The sequence below is a fragment of the Falco cherrug genome, chromosome 4 (genome assembly GCF_023634085.1).
Source record: "Falco cherrug isolate bFalChe1 chromosome 4, bFalChe1.pri, whole genome shotgun sequence".
Classification (NCBI taxonomy): Eukaryota; Metazoa; Chordata; class Aves; order Falconiformes; family Falconidae; genus Falco; species Falco cherrug.
This window is the reverse complement of record NC_073700.1, coordinates 24242918-24266650: the sequence shown is the minus strand read 5'-3', so window position 1 is coordinate 24266650 and position 23733 is coordinate 24242918. Positions and strand designations below refer to the sequence as shown.

At 49.8% G+C, this 23733-nt stretch overlaps 1 protein-coding gene across 11 annotated transcripts in view; it reads left to right on the top strand.

Moving 5' to 3' along the window:
* Positions 1-23273, top strand: part of TMCC1 (transmembrane and coiled-coil domain family 1) — a 134338-nt gene extending 111065 nt beyond the window's left edge. For 10 of the 11 annotated variants that reach the window (XM_055707279.1, XM_055707273.1, XM_055707276.1 and 7 more), the window contains 2 exons: positions 2115-2250; positions 4955-9222. In XM_055707279.1, coding sequence (XP_055563254.1) covers positions 2115-2250; positions 4955-5269 — 451 coding nt within the window. In that variant the 3' untranslated portion in view covers positions 5270-9222. Of the gene's footprint in view, positions 1-2114; positions 2251-4954; positions 9223-23135 lie in introns of those variants that run through there. The other variant, XM_014283553.3, reaches the window with a different exon arrangement.
* The last annotated feature ends 460 nt before the right edge of the window (positions 23274-23733 follow it).

Here is a 23733-nt window from a genome sequence, read left to right as displayed (position 1 = left end):
AATGAAGTGTGGTTTGGGAGCAAGCCGGTAATCCTGCATATGAAGCAGGGAGGGTTGGAGCCAACCCTTAGTATGCTTGAACTCTTCAAATATACGGATTTTCAGGGTTTCCTTATGTTTGCTCTAGACTGAGATAGTTTTGAAGTTATTAGAATACAGTTGTTTCTTGTTAGAGAACAGGATTTAAGCTGCCTGGCAATAGTCGTTTTGTGAAGGGCATTTGTGTGGGAGGAGGTTAAAAGACATAATTGTGATCTATTCAGAAATGCTGAAGTCCCTTTTTTGTGTAATAAACCCACTGGAGAATTTTGTAATATATTAACAAACATAATGTATTTCAAGTAACAGATGCAGCCTTTGAGACTTGGAGCAGGTTTAGTTGTGATGTCTTGGTTGTTGGTAATGTGGGGTTTTTTTAAGCTGCTTGGGAACGAATTGCAATATTAATTACCTGGGCTTGTTCTTCATTAGCCAGTCTTCACATGGCTGTTCCTGTGCTTGCAGCTTGTCGTTCTTGGGAAACCAGTTCTCTTGTGTGTCCTGTCTCAGTTGCACAGCTATTATGGCACCTTTCTGGCTGAGCTGTGTCAGCTGGTGGTTGTCTTAGTCTCACTGCTGGTTGACCACATGTGTTTTGTTGCTGGAAATTGTCATGCTATGTCTGACTCCTTAGTTTAGAGCAATATTGCATTGGGAATGTAAATGAAAGTTCTCTTCAGGTTTTTCAATTAAAACCAAAACACCAAGACTGTTATTAAAGGCTAACTTTTGCCTACAGATTCAGAGTATTTAGCTTGTGAAGCACCCAGAAATCGGGGGCAGGCAGGCAGGGAACCAAAACCCAGAAGCAGGATTTTTGTCTTGTTTTTGGAACTTGTAATTAAATTCTTTGTTCTAGATAAATATTTTTTTATTCATTTTACACATGTGTATGAACTAAATTCACATGGAGTAAGAGGGAAACTGAAATTAAATCAAGGAATTATCACAGTGTTGAATTCTTTAGAAATTTCTCAGTTATTACTATCAAGGGTTGGATGATAAGAGCTGTATGGTAAGCTTTTTCCATGCTGTTATAGTGAGTAGGCAGTGGAAATCAGAGTAAAAAATGGACACAATAGCTCTACCCATGCTTTAGTACCATCAGAGTGATCGCTCATAATGAACCAAGAGTGAGAAACTTGCGGGAAGCGTGGTGGAAGAGGATGGTGTGGATGGTGCCCAACTTGCTGCTCCCAGCCCTTGGGCCTAGCTCTCTGTGTTTGTTTACCTTTTGGAAGTAATAAAAATACTTGCCTGATTTTAAAAAGGTATTGAAGCATGAGTTGCTTGTAAATTTGGACTTGAAATTCCAAAAATTAAATGCTACATACAAATGGAAGGTAGCCCTAATGTATTTTGAAAGTGCTGAAGTAACAATATGGAACTATCATTGAGAAACAAAACTCAGAATTGTCATAACCCAAGTTTTTTGGGCAGCCCCTGTTCCTCAGGACTGCTCCCAGTCCATTCACCAGTAGCAAACTGAAAAATAAGCCTGCAGGTTAACGATTCATGTGCCCTACTTACAAACAATATGATGGTCTTTGCTAATTAAGTTGCCTCATTCTTGGGAGATAAAGAAAAATTAAGTCAAAGATATCTGTGTGACCTCACATGTAGATGGAGATCAGACAGGACTGTCATGTTCTCGGAGGCATCCTTCACACTTCATTTCTGTGCCATTTTTATGTCTGATACTGTTCAGAGTGCAGATGAGAATGCTTGAGCTTATGGTATTAGAAGGGAATGGTTTGGTTTACACAAAAGTTTGGGGAATAACTTAACTCTGTTTTAATCCTTGATTTCTTGCATCACTTGGCAGTTGTGATTTAAGTATCCTGTGTGTTTTTCCCCAGGACAGAAACAGGATTAATGTTACCTTACCTGGTAGAAAGGATTTCCTTAATTCCCAGCGAGAGGGCCTCACATGGCAATACATGCTTTTGTAATGTCTGAGGTAGCCACGCTAGTTTTTAGTGAAAAGTCTATGATGTTCGTTGCTTGATTGTTAGTTGTATAACTTCACCATCCTCTTCTTATTAAAGCTACTGTGCGATGTGTGTAATTTCTAGATGTGAAAGACTCGAAGAGCAGCTAAACGACTTGACTGAGCTCCACCAGAACGAGATTCTCAATTTAAAACAGGAGTTGGCCAGCATGGAGGAGAAAATAGCATACCAGTCTTACGAACGAGCCCGGGACATCCAGGTGGGTGACAGCAACAAGGGGACTCAAGTCCTGTTTTTTCTGCCTGCTCTTACTGTAACTTATCCGCTTTTGAAGTACTTTGGTGATTCAATGTTTGGTTTTAATCCTTGTAGCTTTATTGTTAAACTGCATGCTGACGAGTTCTGGAAGGGCCTTTATTCCATTTCTGACACATGGGTACTGCTCCAGGTCACTTTTTCTGTAAGGAAGGGCTGTGCCCATGCACCAACGGGCAAGTTCATCTGCAGAAGGAGCATGCCACTTGGTCTGGAGCAGAGGTTTTAAATAAGTTGTAGCGAAGTGGAAGCTGTTTCCACTTTTTGTAGGGTACTAGAAACTAACAGGTCATGACCTGAACACTTTTTTTACAGTAGTGTTCCCAGTAAACGGACCCTAGAGTGTGTTTCTGTGTCACTGCTTTTACAGCAATGGTCACGTATGTCTAAGGAAAAATGGCTTTGTGTATTCACTGCACCGAGTCAGGAAACAGTTCTTTGTTGGTTTTGCCCAAATAAGGAGGTATTTTTAAAAGAGACATTTCTTTCAGTATGTAAAAGACCAAAGCTATGGAAACAGATTACGGAGTTGGAGGGCTTTCCACAGAGCAAGAGACCTGGAAAATTATCTGAGCAGCCGCTAAACCTTATAAAGAAAGGCCTATTCAGAAACAGGTCTACTGTTCGTTTTAAATAGTTGCTGTGCTAGTTTTAGCAGGCATCTCCGTTCTGATCGCTGACATGAGATTTTTATAGCATTGAGCAGAGAATTGTAGGTCAAAGTTCTCTCTCTTTCCTCCCCCTAGAGGTGCCTCAGCCAGGTGATTTCGTCTGGAGACAGAGCAGGCTGTGTTTTTGGCACGCTTGTAGATCCAGCAGCAAGTCCCATTGAGTCAGTGTCCTGCCAGGTTGCTTGCTGGTAGAGGGGGCTGAGCAGTTTGGCCCTGTGCTTTCAGGGACTGTAACTGAAGAGAAGCTGTTGTGTTTCATTGACCTCCACACACATGATGCAATGACAGAAATGTAGCAGGTCGCAGTGACCTTCAAGTTAAGGTTAAAATAAATCAGTACCTGTGGACAGTGGTGCTGTGGCCTCCAACAGAGTAAACAGGAGGCTTTCCCTTGGGGGAATGTTACAATATCCAAGCTTTTGTTCTCCTCTTTAATTTAACATGGCAGGAAGAAGTAATGTTGAAAACTTAAACTGAAGTGGGGATTTCAATAGGGTTTTTTAGTCTTCATTTTATGATTCAGCGCGCTTAGTGTAAACTTGCAAATTGGGACAGATTGTTCCTCAGCATTGCTGGGGGGAAGGTAAGTGTTGAGGTTTTTTGCATGAAAAATTAGTTAAGAGCATGGGCTGATGTTGCAGAGGAGGAGAATCCTGGTTCCTTTTTCAGCCATCCGCCTGAGACAGACTGACTGGGGCTTACTGCAGACTTCTAGGTGTTACCCGAAGTTGGCCTTCATGTCTGAGAAAAGCAACTCTTGAGGGAGGATTAATGGAAACAGTGTGACTTTGTATCTCCAAGAGCAGAAATGTCTCATTGCATTAATTGCCTTAAAACCTCTTCCTTCTCTCTAGCCCACCCACTGCCTGTCACCAGTTTTTACTACAGGTTGGGTTGGTCACTTGAGGTTCAGCATGGAGAAGAGGTCTGTAAACAATCCCAAGTCAGCAGTGCTTTGGAGATGATGTTTTGTACAGGATAGTCTTATTCCACCTACATTTGCTTTGCCTCTTCCTAAGAGGCAGTTTCATAAATCTCATGCTTCTTACCCGTCTAGACATCTCCCTCCTCCAGCCCTTGCAGTGTCACCTGGACTTGTGCCAGTGCCACAGCTTGCTGCAGTCTGGAGGAGACCTTCCTCCTGTGACACCAGCTGTGCAGTCCCTGCCTTGGTAATCCTCTAACCTTTCCCTGAGCTCGTTTAGTTCACTGAGCAAGCAGAAAGTGGCTGAGCCTTTTTGCTTAGTTATTTTTGTTGACTCTGTTTTCTGCCAGGTTGACTAGAGAATCGAATGGGCTCAGAGAGGGGTTGAGTAAGTGCAAGCCAATGCAAGGAAAGTGATAGAAACAGGAGGCTCTGGGAATGCACATCCCAGAAGAGGAAGGGGAGGAGGAGTGCTGGCTAGACACAGCACCTCTGTCCCCTCAGTGATCTCTTGGAACCAAACCTCAAGTGAGAGCTCACTGGGTCCATCCCCCCCCCCCCCCCCCCCCCCTTTCTGTACAAAGGCTATCTGACTGCTGAGGGCTGCCAGCATCCTCCTCCCTCTGGGCCTGACAGCAAGGCAGGAAGGATGGAAACGTCTCAGGTGACCATTGCACCGTATGCAGGGACAGGCAGCTGACAGTGCAGAGTGGCAGCTGAAGTGTGTGTTTTAGCAAAGCCTGACTTGTGCCCAGCCTGTCACCTGTCTGTTGAGCCTCTCTGGTGTAAATGGGATGATGTGGTGCATTACAAACTGCAGTACCCAGTTAACCAGGGGCTCCTCACCCTCCTTCACATGACACGACACAGCTTCCTCTGCTCTGCTGCAGGATATGAGATCAGCACAGTGACTCACATCCCACAGGAGGTGCGTAAGGCAGGAGGAAGGTGGCCCTGGTCTGGCCTGGTTGGTAGGGTAACAGCTGGGGGCTGTCTGCCGCTGGGGCGGACTTGTGGGGGCTTGCAACCCAGCAGTGTGTTCTTGCTGACAGGAGGCACTGGAAGCGTGCCAGACCCGCATCTCCAAGATGGAGCTGCAGCAGCAGCAGCAGCAAGTGGTGCAGCTGGAGGGGCTGGAGAATGCCACGGCCAGGAACCTGCTGGGGAAGTTCATCAACATCCTCCTGGCTGTCATGGCTGTCCTCCTCGTCTTCGTTTCCACTGTGGCCAACTGCGTCGTGCCCCTCATGAAGACTCGCAATAGGACGTTCAGCACTTTATTTATAGTGGTTTTCATTGCCTTTTTGTGGAAACACTGGGACGCCATCACCGGCTACTTGGAACGGTTCTTCTCTCCCCCCAGATGATGGCGGCAGGAATGAGCCGTGTTGCCCTCCTCCCGGCACTCTTGGTGGCAAAGATTAGTCAGCAACAACTCCGCTGAAGTTTTGAAGTGTCCGAGTGAATTTGTTTACATTTAGAATAACGTTTTTTCTCTGCGAGATACATTGCAATAGTATTTTTTAGATTTTATTCAAGAACTCTTTTTGGCGAGAATCCTGGATAATTTTTATGTAGCATGGTTCTCTTTGGATGCAAATCTTAAGATTCTTTAAAGTGTACAAAAGAAATAAATAAAACACAGGAATTTGGAGCATACCAATGGGCAATTTAAATTGTGGCTTGAACCTACTGTACTAAACCTGTCAGGAAGAAGAGAACATGGTTAGCTTAAGATGAGCAAAGCTAAATCTAGTGCACAGCCTTGAATGATGGTACCACAGCAAACCTGTAACACTAAACTTTTACTGTGAAGTCTGCTCGCATTCCATGTCCAAATGTATGTGTTCAGAGTGGTTTCTTTCCTTACCAAGAGAAAAACAACGTGTGGATCTCTTTCCCAGCTCAGCATCTGGGTTTGCCGTTTGTGCTAACCTGACTTACAATAACTTCCTATAAGGCTGGCTAACTTTGCTAAGCATATGAAGTGGAAGCCTCATGCCATACACAGTAACTGCACAGTCGTGCTACAGTATTTTGAAGTAGTCCTTGAAATACTTATCTTTAAGCAGAAGCCCTTGGTCGCACTTTTGAGGTTTTTTTTATATATGTATATTCACAGATTTAAAAAAAAATCCAAACAGCATACTTGAAGAGTGTAATACTCAAACTCTCAGTGCTTCCTTATTGTTTCTAATAGGATTTTTTATTATAATTATTATTATTATTATTATTGGGGGGTTTTTTTGGAAGGGGTTGGGAGGGTCTTTTTTTTTTTTTTTTTTTTCCTTTTAAATAAAGAAGTGATGTTTTTAAATGAAGAAATGCGTGAATAATTGTGAGCCATCTTGTCCTGAAACAGTTTTGAGGAGGGCAGAGAGCAGTTTCTAGTGCCAGCCTGTCTGGAACGCAGTGCCGTTCATATGCCATTTATCGGTCCTCCTGAGCATACAGATGCAGCATCATGAAAAACATCTATCTTCTCCACACATTTTTGTCATGCAGGGCTTTTGTTTTTTTCATTTTCCAGGTGTGAAGGAGAGTGTGTTTTTATTTCTCATTTGCACGTCATCTCTCATTCCTGGTCTCAGGATAAGAATAAGGAATTCCTGTTCATCCCTTCCTAGGGAAAAGACAAGTTCTTTTAAGGAAAGAAATACTGAATCAATGGTCTACTTAAAAGAATGGTTGTCTCTGAAATATCTCTTGATTTAATTTTTTAACAAACCCCTGGAAAAGTGAAACCAAAGTTTTCCTCCTGTCAGGCTCTGGTAAGATCATTTGTGTGTCTATGTTGAGGTCTTCTTTGTACACTGTATCCATGTGGTGTACCATAGAGAGCATCCTCTTCTTCAGCCATGGGGACAAGTAATTGGTGTTAGATACCTTTTTTGAAGCTCTGAAGGAAATGTCAGCTTCAAGTGTAGCTCTTGAGTCCTAGCAACAGGCTATTGCTGGTGACCTCTTGGTACTGGCAGGCAGGCTTCATGCCCAAGGAATCTGCATTCACTCTATGCTGTTTGTGTTTTTTTAAACTGGTGTCTCTTTCACCATAAAAAAGCCAAGACTCAACGTTCATCATAGAATGATAATTTTGTCTTTGTGAAATCAAAAGACTCCAGGATTCTCTTTCAAGACCATTTATGATGTTTAGTTAGATCTTACCAATTTCTTTCCTCCTAGGCTTAAGTTCCCTTTAGGAATCAAATGTTTTCCAAGTGACCTAAACCAGCTGAAATCATACATAAATGGAACATGTCCATCATGTATATATACAGAAGCCTAGGACTTAATGCTGTGATGCAAATTCTGGGTTCTGAGAAATTCCCTCAAACTAGGTTAACAGCCTTGAGGGTCTTCTGGTTGCCAGCAGAGGCAAGTCCTCTGCCATCCGACCATCCTTCTTCCTTCAAAGATTACGTCTATTTTTTCCGTAGTCACAAGAAACTCAGGTACCCCCCTCCCAGGGATCCCAGCACACCTCTCTCTGTCACCATGTGCACTAATCTGCTCCTGTCCTACTTAAAACGCAAATTGCCGAGTGCAACTGACTCAAGCCAAAAATAATCATGCTTTCTATGGAGTTGTAGACAGAGCAAAGATTGCATAAACATTCCCTCCCTAGACCACAGAAACTACTGTGTATTTACCACCCTCCTCTGGCTGATTCAAATTACATGGGTAACTATTGTCTTTGCATTGCGTAGTTTTTGTCAGAAACAAAAGTGTGAAAAGCAGTAAGAACTGATTTGGCACATGATTGAAAAGCTTTGTTGCCTTTACTTCTGAAACCCGGCCTTTGCATTTCTTCTTCTTAGTTTTGATCACACTAGAATTGCTTATGGTAGGTTTTTAAGTGGTCAGATTAGGAAGGAGTTGAAATCCAATGGATCAGGATGCTCAGTGCCATTTGCCTGTAGTATTTGACAGATGTGTTTGTCACTCCTCTTTGTATCCTTATTTCATCTGGTGTCTCAGCTCTGTGTCATCTTCAGTAAATACCATTTGCTAATTTGCCAGAAGGCGCAGGCTTAATAGAAACTTGTCACCTCAAAACTGTTTTTTGAAGGCCATGTACATATGGTTCTGGACAATGTCTGTCTGTCTGTCTGTCTCTTTTCTCTCTCGACAGTTTCTTCCATTCCAGAAAGCTGTCTGCAGTAATGCCATATATGATGCTGCATCCACTTTTCATATCCTAACACAACTGCCATGTGTTTTGCCTTTTGCATTAGCAGAACGTTTTGGGGTTTTCCTCCCTCTTCAATTTGAAGGTCTGTGATGATTTCCGATAGCTTAACAATGATTATATTGTTGGAAATGTGATTCTAGCTTTAAAGCTCCCTTTCCTTGTAAGTGGTTGTGTTTGCTTTTCTTGATGAAGTGTTTCTGGATGACATGTAGAAGACAGTTTCTGCCATGGATGTGAGTGTGTGTGTGAGTACCTTTTATTAGCCTTCCTTATGGATGTTAACTTTTTAGTGACCATCTCTGAGTTGCAGAATGTTTCCCAAAACATTTCATATTCAGAGTTGAAATGATTCTGAAATTGCTTAGATATGTTTAGACATATCAACTTGGCATATAAAAAAGGAAGAATATAATGGACTGTTCAAAAAGCAGCAGCTTTTCCTTGAAATTCTATGGTTCAAATGAAGTTCATCTGTTTTTCCCCACTTCCTTCAGTGTAAAGGAGAAAGAAAATCTTGATGCAAAAAAATTTACCGTTTTGAATTTTATAAAGTTCTCTTTTCTCTCAGTCTCCTTAGTTTAGTTTAATGATACTCAGCATGCTCACAGCAGTTATTTCATTGGTTTATTCCAATCCCATGAGTTCTTAGGTCTGATCAGATTAAATGTTGACTTCTGTACATGTTGCACTGGGACAGAAAAGCACTGTCTTGCAGCTTTGAAAATATGCATTTTTTTAATTAAAAAAGCAGCATTATAACAAAAGAAGCCAAGCTACAAAGGGGTTCAAGATCGGGTAGTTGGCCAGTTTTTAAGTGAATTCTGAATGTAGCTAAAGAGTTAAAAACCCTGTGTGTCTGTGTTGTGTATGCCAGGTGGTATAGTAGTAGGCAATTGACTTAGCTGTAAGTGTGTTTTAAAAGTGTAAAAAAAAAAAAAAACAGAAAAACTCACTTGCAAGGGTTGAAAAGTACAGAAATGACACTTGTGAACGTAACACTGTAGTTTATAGATCTTAAGCTGCTAATTGTTGAGAGAGATTTACATTTGTCTTGTCTGATTGTCACAGATTCTTCTGTGACACTTTTACTGTATATAAAAAACTTTAAATAAAGACCTCAGCTATTAACACTGGCCTAATTTTGGTGTTTCCAGGGGGGAGGGGAGGGCGTGGAGGGATGGTTGGGAATTAAAAAAGGGGTGTGTTGTGCTGAGCCCTAATAGCTTAAAATTTGAGCAAGTTGTCTGTAGATGCAGTCACCAAACTTCATCCTATAATCAGCCATGCACCACCTGCGCATGGCAAGAATTAATTGGCTGGCAGTGTTTGGTCTCTGTGGGCAGAGGAGGAGAAACAGCAGCGCTGCACTCTTAATCTGTTTCCTTCCAGTCCACCTGGAGCCTGGGACAGCTTCTTTTGCAGGGTCACGGCCATCCCTGCAGGTGTCCAACCTGTTTGTGTGGCTTGCACATCACGGCATTTCTCTACCTTCCCTACCTGCAGTCCTCAATTTGGAGGTGGGTACAGTTGGATGAGATGACCTGCCCAAAAGGTGCCTGTAGTTGGAGAACTGGGAGTTGGTCCTGTATTTTCTACCTCAGCGGGTCTGTAACCTAGACTGCCCCAGCTGAGAAGGGGTCAGGGCTGGCTCTTGCTTCTTTTTTCCTGACTGGGATGGATCAGCTCTGTGCTCAGCTGCACGTGCAAAGCAAGATATGGTGCTAGCCTCACCTGTATTTCTCACCTGAATCTTGTAATGGAGCAGCTCCAGGTCCCAGCTGCACTTTGATGAGGAAGAGTTCAGCTGGCAGGACGGCATTCACACACCAAAAGCCCACTCCCTCTGATGAAAGGTGAGAGTCTATATGATGTTGGTTGGGCCACCACTCTAAACATAAGTATTTTGTCTGCCATGTTTCATAGAAGAATTTCTGAGTTGTTTAGTATTTGTACAAGCTGAAACTGAGCAGATTCCTCACCAACGTGGAAAAAATACTCATTCCTCTCGGGTTTTGGTCATGTGGCCACGAGAACACAGAACTGAGAAGGGAATGGTGACAACTTTTTTAAGGGAAAGGGGAGCAAGTCGTCGTCTCTGTTCTCATGAAGAGGTGCAAGTGCTGTAAAACCAGCAAAAGATGAAAAAGCAAAAGCGATTTTCTCCCCATAGTCTCCCCACAAGCAGAATGCAAATTCCAGCAGATTATGGATTAAGTGCCTGCACGGGGCTGCTTTTGCTAGAGCCATCTGGCTCAAGATAGGATGTGGATGCTAGTTGTGAAAGTTTCTGTGTTCTTTCAGGGTGGTCACCTGATGAGCACTGGGTGAACTTGGTGTGGTTGTTGAACGTGGCTCAGGATTGACAGGGGGGGCATAATGACCAAGGGTGAAAGCAATGGCCTACTCCCACGTCAACAGTTTTAATCCCATAATTTGGAGGAATCGTTACTCAGTTTTTCGGTTAGTCTGTGGGAAGCGGTTGGATAGCTCCACCCAGGTCCTGGGAGACAAACAGGGATGTGGCAAGGGTATGGCTATGCTGGGTTGCCACAGTGGAGACGAAGAATTGGCTGATCTTTCTTGCTAAAGCAGTCATTCTCCCAGGTCAAGTCACAACGCACTGATGCGTTTTGGTAGTAGGAATTTGGCCAAACAGACAGCTCCCTGCCACAGGCATCTGTCTTCAAACTGTTCCTTAACCACCACCAAATCCACACTTTCTGCTTTAAAAGAGAGTTTCGGTTAGTGGCTTGTTGGCCTCAGTGGAGCCTCCCTTGCTGACTGGAGTTCAGCAGAAATGTGAAGCAGGTTTTCTGCTGCCTGAGTTAGCGTGAAATGGTACATCCCTGGGCAAACCAGCTCTGCCGAACAATTAATTCCCTAGCCCGATCCCCTCTGGACTTTGGGTAAGACAGCCCTGGTCCAAAGGGGCAAAACTGGGAACACCGAGGAGAAAAGCAAGAGCGGGATGGGAAGCTGCGGTGTGTTTTCAGGCTCCCTCTCTGGCACAGGTGTGCTGTAGCCCCGCCAGTGCACAGGTGATGCTCGCTTGCAATCAAGCCGTCTGGAGTTCAGAGCTTCCTCCACCACTGAAGTCCTGCAGAGGTGCAGTCATCAGATCTCTGTCGTGACACCGCAGAGGACGTGCCTAACACCGGCTCCGTGGGAGCTTTCGCGCCTCACACCAGCTGCGGTGTGCGGGAAGCGCCCGCGGCCCCGCGCTCCGGGTGCTGCTGCCGCCCCTGCGTCAGCCGCGAGGCCTGCCGGGCCTGGCCGAGGTGGCTCCCGTTTGCCCCGGCCTTGCCGAAAGTGTCGCCGGAGGGGACGGCGCTGGCGAGGTGAGCGGGCTGAGGGGGGAGCCGCTGTCTCGTCCTGTCTCGGCACCCCTGGGAGCCGAGTGCGGCGTCCCGGGAGCGAGCGTCTCGGGGGGGGACTCTGAGAGGGGCGCGGGGAGGGCGGGAGCAGTAGGGCACGTTCCTCTGGTCGCCCCCCTGGAAAACGCCCTCGGGGCGGCAGCCTCCCCCCGGCCCCGCGGCGGTGCGGGCTCGGCGTGCCTGCCTTCCTTACGAAACCGGCCCCTGGCGGGGCTCCGCCTCGTGTCGGGCCAGCTCCGTGCTGCCTCCCGTGTCCCCTCCCGGCGGACGTTCCCGCCGCGCCCCCCGGTGCCGTGGCCAGGACACGCGGAGCCGAGCGAGGCGGCCCCGGGCACCGCGGGGGGCGGCCCGCACCGCTCCCGTCCCAGCCGGACGCAGCGGCCTAAGGGCGCCGACACCCGCCCACACCCGGCCCTGGGCGCGCCCCCCCGCAGGCGCCTGCCGCCCCCTGGCGGCGGTACCCGGCGCTGCGCACTCGCCCCGCCCGCGGTCTCTGGCGGCACCTGGCGGCAGCAGCAGCCCCTGGGCCGCCAGCCCGAGGGTCCCGCCGCCCGCCCTCGCGGCCGCACCGCAGCCCCGGGCCCGCACGGCGGGCCGCGCAGGGGCCGGCCGGGCTGAGGGCGAAGCCCCCCGGTGGGGTCCTGCTCCGCCTGGCGGCTGGCCGTGTCGTGCCGAGGGCCGCTGGAGGGTGGGGTCCCCCGGGCCGCTGTCCCGGCACCGCGGGAGCCCCAGCGGGCAAACCCCGGCCCCAGCGCCGCCGCCTTCGCTGGTCCCTGCCGCTCCCGCCCCGAGCAGCGCTGGGAAACACGGGGCCAGGCAGGGCCCCCTGGCCGCGCAGCCACGGGAACGGCTCCCAGCGCCGGGCCGCGCCAGCGCCCCCCGCCACAGCCCGGTGCGCAGGGACCCTGCCCCGCGGGGCGCCGCCGCTGCAGCCCGCCCCCGCGCTGGCCCGGGAGAGGGGCAGCCTCCCCCCGCTCGGGCGCCGCGCTCCCGCTGCGGCCCCGGGAGGTGCGGCCGGGGGCCCTGGGGCAGCAGCGCGTTGCTGCCGCCGCCCCGGGGGTGCGGCTGCAGGGCACGGTTGCTGGTGGCGCACGCCGATGGCTCACAAAGCGGCTGTCCTGCGAGGCTGCGTGCTCCGCGGCGGCTGCGGCAAGCGGGGCTGTGTCTGTAATTACAGTGGGATTTGGTCATTTGTCTGATCTCCCCTCGCAGCGGGGCTGGAGCCCACGAACCCTTGGTGGGGCTGCGCGGGGTGTCCCCCTGCCGCCGCCTCCCGGGGGGCTCGCGGCGCCTTTGCCGGTAGCGCAGGCTCGCGCGGTCGGCGTCTCTGCCGGCTCCAGGGCGACGGGTTGACCTGTTGGCTGACTTGCCCCGGCAGCCGAGGGGAGCCGCGCTGACTGAGCTCCCCGAGGTCCGGCCTCGGCCCTTATCTGGTGGAGCTGTGCATCCTGCGGCAGAGATCCCGCACAAAAGTGCCTTTTGTCTGGTGCAGGGCAGGCTCCTAACAGAAAAAGGAGGGGAACAAATCGTATGAGATACGGAGGTTCTCTGGGAACAGGACAGAGGGAGCGCAGGAACAACGGCCGCATTGATAAATTCTCCGTTTCCTGACGCTGGCCAGGGAAGGGGGGCCCTCGGCAGCGGCGGCGCTGAAGAGCGGAGGGGCTGGATGTGGCAGCTGTGCCAGCCCAGCACGGGGGTGGCCCACGGGGCGTGCAGGCACATGACAGTGATGGCAGGGACAAGCTGCCCGCTTCCCCTCGGGCCAGATAAGCCTGCAGAGGTTCAGCCTGGAGACGCTCTCTTCTGTTAGCAAAATGCCCGTCATGTTTCTGCCATGTCCCCCTCCCAGACACTGCTTACAGCTGGCACCTTTGGCGAAGTGCTAACAGTGCGGTTAATTATCGGGGCAGGGCACGGATGCAGCTGGCACTGAGGAGGGTGCGGTGTGCCTGTGCTGTGGGAACAGGGGGCACAGCTGAGAGCTGGTAAACTCAGGGTGCCAACTGGGAAATGTCTTTTAACTGGGCTGCTAAAAATCCTTCCCATTCTCCCCATCAGCTAAAGGAAATCTGGAGCTCCACTGTCCCAGACACCCTTTTTTTTTTGGCTCTGGCACATGGGTGGTTGCAGGAGCTGCTCGTGGACCCCCACACAGGCATTCACTGGCTCAAAAAGTGAGTGAGCCGGAATGTCCTGTCTGACTCCCTAAATGACTGTGGCCCTTCTGTGGGGCTCCATGAGGACAGCCCAGCCCCACAGCGTGTTGCCTGGAAAGCCTGTGAACAGAGGCTTAATCCTGGGGCTGAGACTCATTGGTGCTGGGGGTGGTGGCTTGTGACAGGTCTTGCCGCTGGCACAGCTGGTTCTCAGCATGCTGCAGTGGCTGAAGCTGTTCCTGCTGCGGGCATTCACGGGGAGGCCTGGAGCCAACTGCTGTGGAATGCTGATACACAGGGGAGCTTCTGCTTTTCCTCTCCACTGTGCTGGCTTATAAGCACGAAGTGTATGAAGAGGAGAGGCAAAGATGGACTTGCCCAGTCTCCCCATCTGATACAGAAACATGAGCAAGGCACAGTTTGTAGGTCGAGATAATAGCTCTCTCTAGGCTAACCTAAACATGTTATAAGCATGGACGTAGCAGTGAGCCGGAGTGATAATGGCAGCGGAGTAGATAGATTGCTACTATCTGGGTTATGAAAGGGGCTTTTATTTAATTATGCTCGATTTGCTTCCTCTGCTTCTGGATTCCTGCACTGCCGGCACAGGGGCCGCAGCAGGTGGTGAGGCAACAGGTGCCAGTGCCCCAGGGACCTGTCCTGGGGTGGCTGCAGCAGCCTTGTGTGCAAGGGGGACCTGAGCCTGGCACAGTGGTGCTGCGGGACCCCTTGCATGCCACACCAGCCAGCATCCTGGGGCACTGCAGGAGGGTGAAGCCTGTGCCCTCCAGCCCCACACTGGTTTTATTACAGCTGTGGCACCTGGCAGAGCTGGCACCCACTCTGCTGCCTTCTATTTTTATGACTTCGCTTTGAGTGTGTGCATGGGATGGATACCTGCTGTCCTCGTGGATATTGTTGGGGTGATGGTGAGGCTCAGCTGGTGGGAGGCTGCTGCCCTGTTCTGAGATGAAGGCACCCAGAGTAGTCACAGGTTCAGGGACAGCCAAGGCCAGCTGGGACCATGAAGGACCCAGACCAGATCATTTCATGCTGAGGTTTCCCCTTGCTGAGGCATCTCCCCCTGTCAAGGCCAGGGATGGGGTGGGAGGAGGTTGGCCCAGGGTACTCCACTGAGGGCCCTGGAGCCAGCACTGGTGCCCCTGAGTCCCTCCCCGATGACACCAGGGGGGCCATGGGCAGGCTCAAGGTGCAGACAGAGACCCAGGAAAGTCCCGATGGCCGCTGGCCAGGCAGCTACAGGGCTCACCCCCCCATGCCCTGGGCAGCAGCACTGGGGCTCCCGCTGGACCCGGGTTTGCTCCCAAAGGCTGGAGGTCTGGTGCTGGGCCCCAGCTGGGGGGTCTCACCCCGTGGGTGTGGGCTTTGGGCAGGGAGTGGAGGCAGAAGACAGCAGGGACTAGCTGTTTTTTCTTGCCGGGCTACCCGTTTCTAGCACTCGTGATCATCCCTGCACCCCAAAGCCAGACCATGGCTTTGACTGGTGCTGGTTTTGCTTCTCTGTTGGCACGTTTCAGCACTGACTCATTTCCTTTCCCACTGCCACTCCTCGCTGGAGAATGTGGCAGGAGGTCCCCCTGCGAGCTGCTGTCCAGGAGCCCGGCGGAGCAGCTGCTGCCCTGCTTCGGTCTGCTTCCTTCAGCATGAGCGGTTTTGGTAACTTGCCGGGTCATCAGCACACAGACTGAAGTTCGGGGTGTACCTGTGCTCCTCTAAACCCTGTTTCCACCCATGGGCTTCTTAGGAGGAGCAAGCCAACGCTAAGCAGTGCTGATGTTTCATTCCATTTATTGTTGGTTTTGAGCTTGTGGGCTTGCGCCCAGGATGTTTGATTTATTTTTATTATTTTTTTTGTCTGGAGCACCTGGAAACCCTGACAGTTTCAGACTGTGCAGGTAGTTGTCACAAAGTAGAGGTGGTCCATCTCTGAGCTTTCAGAGAAGGAGGATCTGGGAAGGGCTGCAGCTTTCCACCAAGGAAGCTTCTAACATGTGCTTGAAGCTCTGGCTAATGATGCATCAAACAATATTCAGGGACTCCTGCCAAGCAGCCTGGCAGAGCAGTCCCCCTCCAGCCAAGCACAGGGGCGTGGGATGACATCCCCGAGGTCACTGATGGCATGGGTGGCAGGTCTGAGGACAGGACCCAGGAGCCCTCTGGGTCTGCCAAAGGGCCTCATAGCGTGCCAGGCGCGGAGTCCAAGTCCTCAGGGCTGCACATGGGCTCCCCCTGTTCTGTGGCTCGGAGCCTCCTGCTGTTTCCCTGGTGTGGCCACAGGCAGGGTCCCTGCTCCACCAGAAAGTCACGCTGGTCTCCAGCCACTGCCTAAAGCCTCTTTGGGAGGCAGAAGAGGTTTTGAAGCACTCACTAGCCCCCAGGTGCGTCCCCTTTGCCCCACAAGCCACGGGCAGGGCCAGGGTGCAGGTTTTGTCACACTCAAAAGCAAAATAGCACGAAACCTGGTTGCTTTTCCACCTTGATTTACTATCAGCTTTGACAAGCTTTCTCTCTTGGCTCCTTCGATAGTGTCAGCCATGTCTAATGCTGTTGATTTTATAATATATCTAATCTGGCTTTCTTAAAAACACCCAGTATCTCAGAGCTGCTGTTCTCCTCCTTGAACCATCTTCATTCCTTGCCTTCTTTCTGTCTTTCCCAGCTGGGGCCAATCTGTCCGGGAAATAGTCCAATTTGCTTCCATCTGATGGGAGCGGATCCCAGCTCTGTTCCCTTCATCTACTCCAAAGCTGAAATCAGCTTAGGACATTATTTTGAAATCCTTCATTTTCTTCCTCTGCGTTTTTGCTGCCACTTTTCTCCCTTAGCAGAGGCACTGGTGAAAATACCTCCAAATACCCCTTCCTTTGGGATTTTTGCAGGGCAACCGCCATCTGCTTGGTGTGACACAGACCTTCGAGGTCCAGACAAGATATTCCCCAATTCTTAGACCCTCCTGTGCTCTGAGGAGCAGCACTGGCATCCCATGCAACTTAAATTCCATACAACTTAAATTAGCAGGTCTGGGCCAGGTCTGAATCCCCCCGCAGGTGTCCCTCGATGGCCAGGGGAGCCCCTGGAGCCCAGCGCCGGCCATCGTGCACCTCCCGCAGCTGCCAGTCACCATGTGGGGAGGCTGGGATCTCTGTTACCTGGCGCAGTGTTGCCCAAGAACTTCTTGGCTCCTCTTGCTCCATCAGCACTCACTGGACAGGACAGGGAAGGGCTTGTCTGAGCTCGCTGTCAGCCTGGCACAGATTTGGTGTGGGCAACATCAGTCCTCAACAGCCTCAGGCAGCCCAACCTCGCTTCCTGGGGGGCTCACGGGTGGCATGTTACAGCATTCTCTGGTTGTGCCTTTAGCCCTGCCTTCTGGGTGGGCTTCAGAGCCATGCTGTAACCTTGTCCTGCTCCTGATGGGGTCCCCCGGAGGGACCCAGTGCTGTTGAAGGACCCTGCCACCAGCACCTGCCTCTGCCTGCCATGGCCAAGCCTGCAGGGCTGTGCCCCATCAGCAAGGGCTCTGCCCTGGGCTGGGGCTGCCCTCGCTGCTCCCCAGTGCTCAGCCTGGGGAGAAAGACTTGCTTTTTCTGCGCCACCAGCATCCTTCCACCTTTCATGGTGCTCAGCCCTCCAGGACAGCGAGTTAAGTGGATCCATTAGCACAGCCAGCACCGTGCACTCAGGGTCTCTGGATGCAGCATGAGCATGTTAACCTTATTTACGCAGTATTTCCTGATCAGAAACGCTGCCGCTTCAGTCAGCCTTTGCAAAAGAGGGTGTAGCTCAGCCTGAGGTAGATGCCATCTCTGCTGTAAGAGACCTCGCAGGAGGGGATGGGGCGGTGTGTCTGTATAGGGGCCCAGGAGATGCCTGAGGGGCAGTTTTCCCGGCAGCCCTCTGACTGTTGGCACAGCGAAAGCAGGCACCCGGGTGCTCTGATCGCCCGTAACAAAGAGACCGTGGTGGAGTCATCCCCCAGACAAAACCACTGTGGATGCTATAACCATGCATGGAGTTTCACCCGAAGCTTGCCTTTGTTTAACGCAGGGGACCGCTGCCGTGAGATCTGGGTCTGTCGTGCTGCTGCTCGGGGATCAGCTGGAGGCACGGGCTGTGCGTATGGAGCCATAATTGAACGGTTGGATCTGTGGGCCCCAAGATGCATCATTGGGAGAGATCAAGGGAAACTCCAGCTAGAGGGGCAAACGTGTGGCCTGTTGAGGAGTGCAGAGCAAGGCTGTGTGGGGCCCAGGGGCAGGCTGTGGAAGAGTTGGATACGTCCCGCAGAGCTGCTGGGAACGGCAGGTCAATGATGTGGAGATACGTGAGAAGCTGCCAGGACCTCCTTATTTTGCTGGGTGGGTCTTCAAGCGCTACAACCACAGCAGTGCTGCCCATCTGTGTCTCTGCCATCCTGGGGAACTGAAACTGGTAACATCTCTGAGGAAGTGCTCCCAGTTTGCATGACCCAGGGCTTCCAGGGCATTGCTGGTCCCCGTGAGGTGGCACAGGAAGGCCTGCTGACACACAGGGGGTGGCCCTCGTGCAGCTCCCTGGGATCAGAGCCATGCCCCTGAAAAGTGGTACAGCCCTCATTTGGGGACCATCTGGAGAACAAGGCTTCCAGTACCCTCATCTGGGCACGGGGGGGAAGGGGAGTGCAGCTTGGCTCCTGCTTTGGGGCACCAAGTTCAGAGCGATCTTGGCAGGGTGTGCACATCAGTGCTTGTGAAAATAACAAATTGGCCAGCGTAGCTGGTTGGACACTACGGGTAACTGCGTGTCCATTTGGCCTGCAGTCAAAAGTGCTTTAAGCTTCTAAGTAAACGAATACAAGTCTGTAGCAAAGTCCAGCCCTCAGAAAGGAAGGGAGGCAACATGGCAGAAAGCGGGGAGAGGCGGACATAATGCACCCATCCATGTGCGGGCTGAAGCGTTCTCGCCGAGCACGAGGGAGATCTGCGCTTCGGTTACTGCGCTGCCTGTGGAGGACAGGCAGCTGCATCTGAAATGGTCACTAAGCTTTTCCTAACTTGATCGTGGTGAAAAGAGAATTGCTGCTGATTTGTCTAGTTTATGGATCCACCAAGGTAATTAACCATGATTGATAAGCCACCGCCAGAATGAACCATACTGCAGACTTATCTGTGTAATCCTTGTTTGTGTGCCAAAAAAAAAAAACTAGACAAAAAGATAAGGCTGAAGATGCATGGTGATGTCTTGGAAATTTAATTTAGAAGGGAAAATATCCCTTTTAAAGCTACATTATTAACTGTTGTCAAGTGACAGCCATTTGGCCTTCACGTGCTGTACTGTAGATGAATTTCAGCCAAGTTGTACCAGACCTCTCCTGAAAGCACAGTGTACGCTCCTAACCAAGCTTCTTCCACAGTGCTCTGGATGTGTAAAATCTGCATGATTGCTTTGCAATGGGGCTTGTCAACAGAGACTGCAGCTGGGTTATGAATCACTTTAATTTGTCATGTGAGCTGGTTTCACACCAATACCTCTGGAGGGAAAATGCTGGAAAGTTGGGGGAGGGAGGAGAGGAGATGAGATGTCAGATGCAACCACCCGCCCCACTTCTTGATAGAAACATTTCTCCCTCTCCACCGGCTAATGACTAGACCTAATTTAATAAAATGGAGTGAAGTGGACAACATAAAATGTATGTGTTTTGTTTTCACATTTGAGTCTAACATGGCCACAAGTCATCATCTGAAACAATTGTCGGTGTTATCAGTCACGCAATCTGACATTTTGCCAAAAGGTCTCTTTGGTCTTTTCTCTGAAGTGTGAAAACAAGGGATGCTGTTTCTTGCATTCTGTAAAGAAAAATGAGGGTTGCGGAGTCTTAAGGAGTCATTAGATGAAGGAAACCAAAGGAGGAAAGGAAAATCAAGACCTCTTCCTTCCGATAATCACACAAATACTGGACCTCTAGGGATACGTAACGGAAAACATTTTAGGAAGCACCTGAAAATCTGCTATGGATGGAAATTTCCCAGCCCAGCCAGCATCCTTTACTGCAATAATCTTGAGAAAAATCCAAGAATCAGATCATAATTTGATATTTTTCTTTATTTTGTATTTATTTATTCAGTTGCCATTAATAACAATAAAAATGAAATTACCCACTCCTAACTCTGAGTTCCCTTGACACTTAGTTAAAGTACACAATTATGCAAAACAGGTGGACTCCCACGGCGCTTTAACCTAAGCAGCAAAAGCATAAACCAAATGTAAGCCCCTCCACAGAGATAAATTACTCGCTTATCGAAAGAATTACTCACTGTGGACAAGTAGACTTTTACAAGGTTGATTTTTAAGTGTGCAGATGAATGTTACAGCTGGTAAGAATTTGTTAGTCAATGAATCTGCAGTGAAGAAAAGATAAGGAGTTATAGATTTGTTTTCTGAAGTGGAAGCGTTATATACCGTGCTGCTGGAAAATGAAATGCCCTATTCTCTTCCTTTCTCAAACCAGGAGGCTGTATGATTGCATCTTTAGCTTCGAGCTCACGGTTAGCTGTCCTGAAATTAAAAGAATTATTTGTTTTCTTCAATGGAGTTGCATTGTTAGACATCTTGCAAAGATGACTACACCCTACGAGAGGGGCAATGAGTGCAAGGGTATAATACAAATGCCTTTTTCTAACGCTCTCCCTCAAGATGGTGCCATTTTGCTCCTGTGTTTGCAGAGGCAGGGATCTGTGCGGCCGCCTTGCAGTCTGGCTGGTTTGTGGCTCTGTCGGCACCTGCCAACAGCAGGGCTGATGAAGGTGCTATTGAAAACCATCCCCTCCTGATCCTGAGCAGCCAGCCCAACGCTTCGGCAATTCCCAACAAATTACTAATCTGGCCTTGCAATGGGCAGCTCCCCACAGCAGCCTTACTGCAGTCCTGGTAAACAACATCTGTGAGGCTGAGCTGGTGAAGCCACTGTAAAGGCATTTGCTGCTTTTGTATCCCAGCTCCCGCGCTGTGTGCAGCCCTGCTGTTTCAGCAGGCAGAGCCCACCTGTGGGCAGCATGAACATGGAGGCCAAAATTCAGCGTATGTGCGTGTGTGGTGACTGCAAGGTACCGCAGGGTTCCTCTGGGTGAGGACAGTCAGATACTGCAGCAGCAGAGCACAGTGTACCTCACGCTGAAGGCCATTCTGTGGCTAGCGGAAAATAAGTGTCCGTGCCTAGCGCCTTTACTGAGTGCTACACAGGCATAATGCTAACTAGCGCTGCGCTGGGACCAGCTTCCTCAGTTACTTGGTATTTCCTAAATCTGTTCATTCTTTAGTTGCTGCTTCCCTCCACAGGCAGTGCCTATGGAGGGGACGAACGTACGTGGAAGGAGGGAAGGACTGGCCCCTTGGGGAAGAAGTAGGCATTGGCTTTTTTGTCTGATTCCAGAACAAAAAGCTCCATCCAGGAGCCATTCTGATGAGGTCATAGTGTAAAACAGATGCAAAGTTTCATGCAACAAGTGAAGTGGCACAGGGAAACCAATACCTTTTTGCATGCTGTCTTTCCCCATCCCTTGCATGGGATCAGAGCTATTAGAGCTGAAGCTGATTAAGTGTGAGGCCCCAGCACAATAACAAAAGCATTGGCCACCAGTTTCTTAATGATCGTCTGGGAGCTGGAGTGCAATGTTCCTTTGAAATACAGGCCAGAAACCAGCTCTTCCCATTTTTACCGCCCCCCCCCCACCCCTTTCTGTCTGAGAAAGAAAACCAGGTTAGCTAATAGTACTAGATCTGGAGGCAAGAAATACATTTACATTCAAAACCTTATGTTGGACGTCCAGCTGCAAGAGTTTCCGAGCAAGACAAAAGCTAGCGAGTAAAAGCAGTTGGACAATTACACTCATTTGTCTGCCTTGTTTTCATTGAAATAATTCAGGCAAGGCTAACTGTGTTACTTGGATTCTCTAAGGTATAATTTAGGCATGAGATGTTTACAATCAACTCTCATTTGCATTAACCAGGAGGAAAACGGGATCTATTGGATATTTCAACTGGCAGATTAATTGCTAGTTTAACCACTAGTTATTTATTCAATCCTCTGCATCTGAACAGCCACCGGGCCAGGTCCTGCCACTTCTGCTGCAGTGCTTACTCCGCAGGCTTCAGGCAAGCGAGAGCTTGATGTGGGACAGGGCCCTGTGAGTGCCGTTCATAGTTTCGCTAAGTGCAATTGGTGCCAAAGTTTGGTGTCCAACTGAAAGCCCTGGAGATGTTAGATCTGCCGGGAACAGTGTGCGCTTCCCCTTTGTGGTCACAGGAATGTGCTTAAACAAAGATACTGTTCACGATGGGCTGCGCTCTGTCGTCCCTGCTAGGTAGGGATGGTTATTGAACCGCTCAGCAAATAACTTGACAAAATCAATGGGACTGTTTGTGAGATAGGAAACCTCTCCGTGTGCGCAGGGAGCTTGGGGACTGGCCCCCAGACTCTTTCATGAGCACTGCACAGAAGTCTCAACACTGCTAAGCAAGGCTAAAATGAGCAAGGCAATTGATCGACAGTTTTGATTGAAACCAGAAGAAAGTTTTGCTGGTTTTTTTTTTTTTTTAAATCCAGGCTGAAATAGACATCACTTAGAAGAACATCGATTGAAAGATAAACCCAGTGCTTGAGAAGACCCTGAAGGTGAAAAGTACCATTAAGTAGGTTAAAGGAGCCTGCCCTTGTATGACAAGCTGCTCTCTGTGTGAGAGGATGGAGAGCACCGAGAGGGAGATAAGAAGATTACGAGGTCAGATTCCAGGTTACGGAAACCTCGGTGGCTCACTCCCTCTCGGGCACCTCGGCATGGGCTGCAGGCGAGAGCCTAATGAGTGCCAGCTGTGATGGTTTTGGTGCTGCTCGCACCTCTCCTCCGGGAGCTGACCCAAACCTGTGAGCTCATTCCTATATGCCAGCAGCTTTCTGGGTGGCAACAAATTCAGGGTATTTAGCCGCCTGGCCTGAAAGGACTTGCTGGCAGGGAGGAGAAAGGCCCTGTATTTCATGACATGTCCTAAAGTCACCTAGTGAAATGCGTGTTTTCCCATGGTGACCCCTGACGGACCGTTGGTTGCCCCCCTGCCCAGCGGGGGTGGCTGAGGCACTTACTGGGGAGGAGCGAAGCAACCCTGGGCTTGGCCCCGAGCATTCGGGGCTGGGTGGTCCCACAGAGTGGGAGGGGGACAAAACCGGGTCCTGCCCTGGGTAGGACAGGTGTTCTGCTGCTGATCACAGGAGGTTAAAATCCCAGGTTCAGGTCTGGGAGGACACAAAAGCTGATGGAGCCCAAACCTGACCTAAGGGTGTGAGTGAACCGGGTTTGTCTCCATTCAGCCCCCAGTGAACAAGTCCTCCTGACACTCACCTTTTCTCGAGGGGCAGAGTGGCTCAGCACCCAGGCTGTCACCTTCAGCACAGAGTCCACGCCTGCAGCTCATTACTCGTCATTATTATTAAAGCTCATTATTGTTCTCTCTTCAGATGAACGCTGTGAAGCGAAGGGTTGCTGCCGTTTCCCCAGCCTTTCTGGAGCTAAGCAGGCCATTGGATTCCATGGAGCTATTGCTCTGCACCCTGTGTAAGCAGCTACACCACTTACCTTGAACTCAGGTAAGACAGCAGTGTTATTGGTATGATTCCTTCTACCCTTGTGGGGCAGAAGACGCTGAGGAAAAGGAGTCCCCCTGTGACATCCACGACCCCTGAAATACACTGTACACCTATGTACGATGTGATACGTGGATGTGAAAACAGCAAAAAGACTAGTGTTTAGGTAGGAAGATGGAGGAGCTGACATCCGAGTGATAGAAGTATCCCAATCTTTAACCGTATGGTGTTTACATTTTAAAACCGAGGGAGTGTTGAAAGGTCTTTTAAGCTATTTAGGCTGTTTGATTACCTTTTCCACTTTCCTCAGTTGTATTGGCAGGTTGCTGTATCTCTCTCTGCTTTGCCAGTGCTTCTGCTTGGTTTCACAGTCACATTCACTTGTGGGTGAAGTACTTTGGGTGCCGATTCTCCTGGGTTATCCTGACAGTCCAAAGAAAAAGCTGGTCTGACTTGTATAAAGATTCATGTG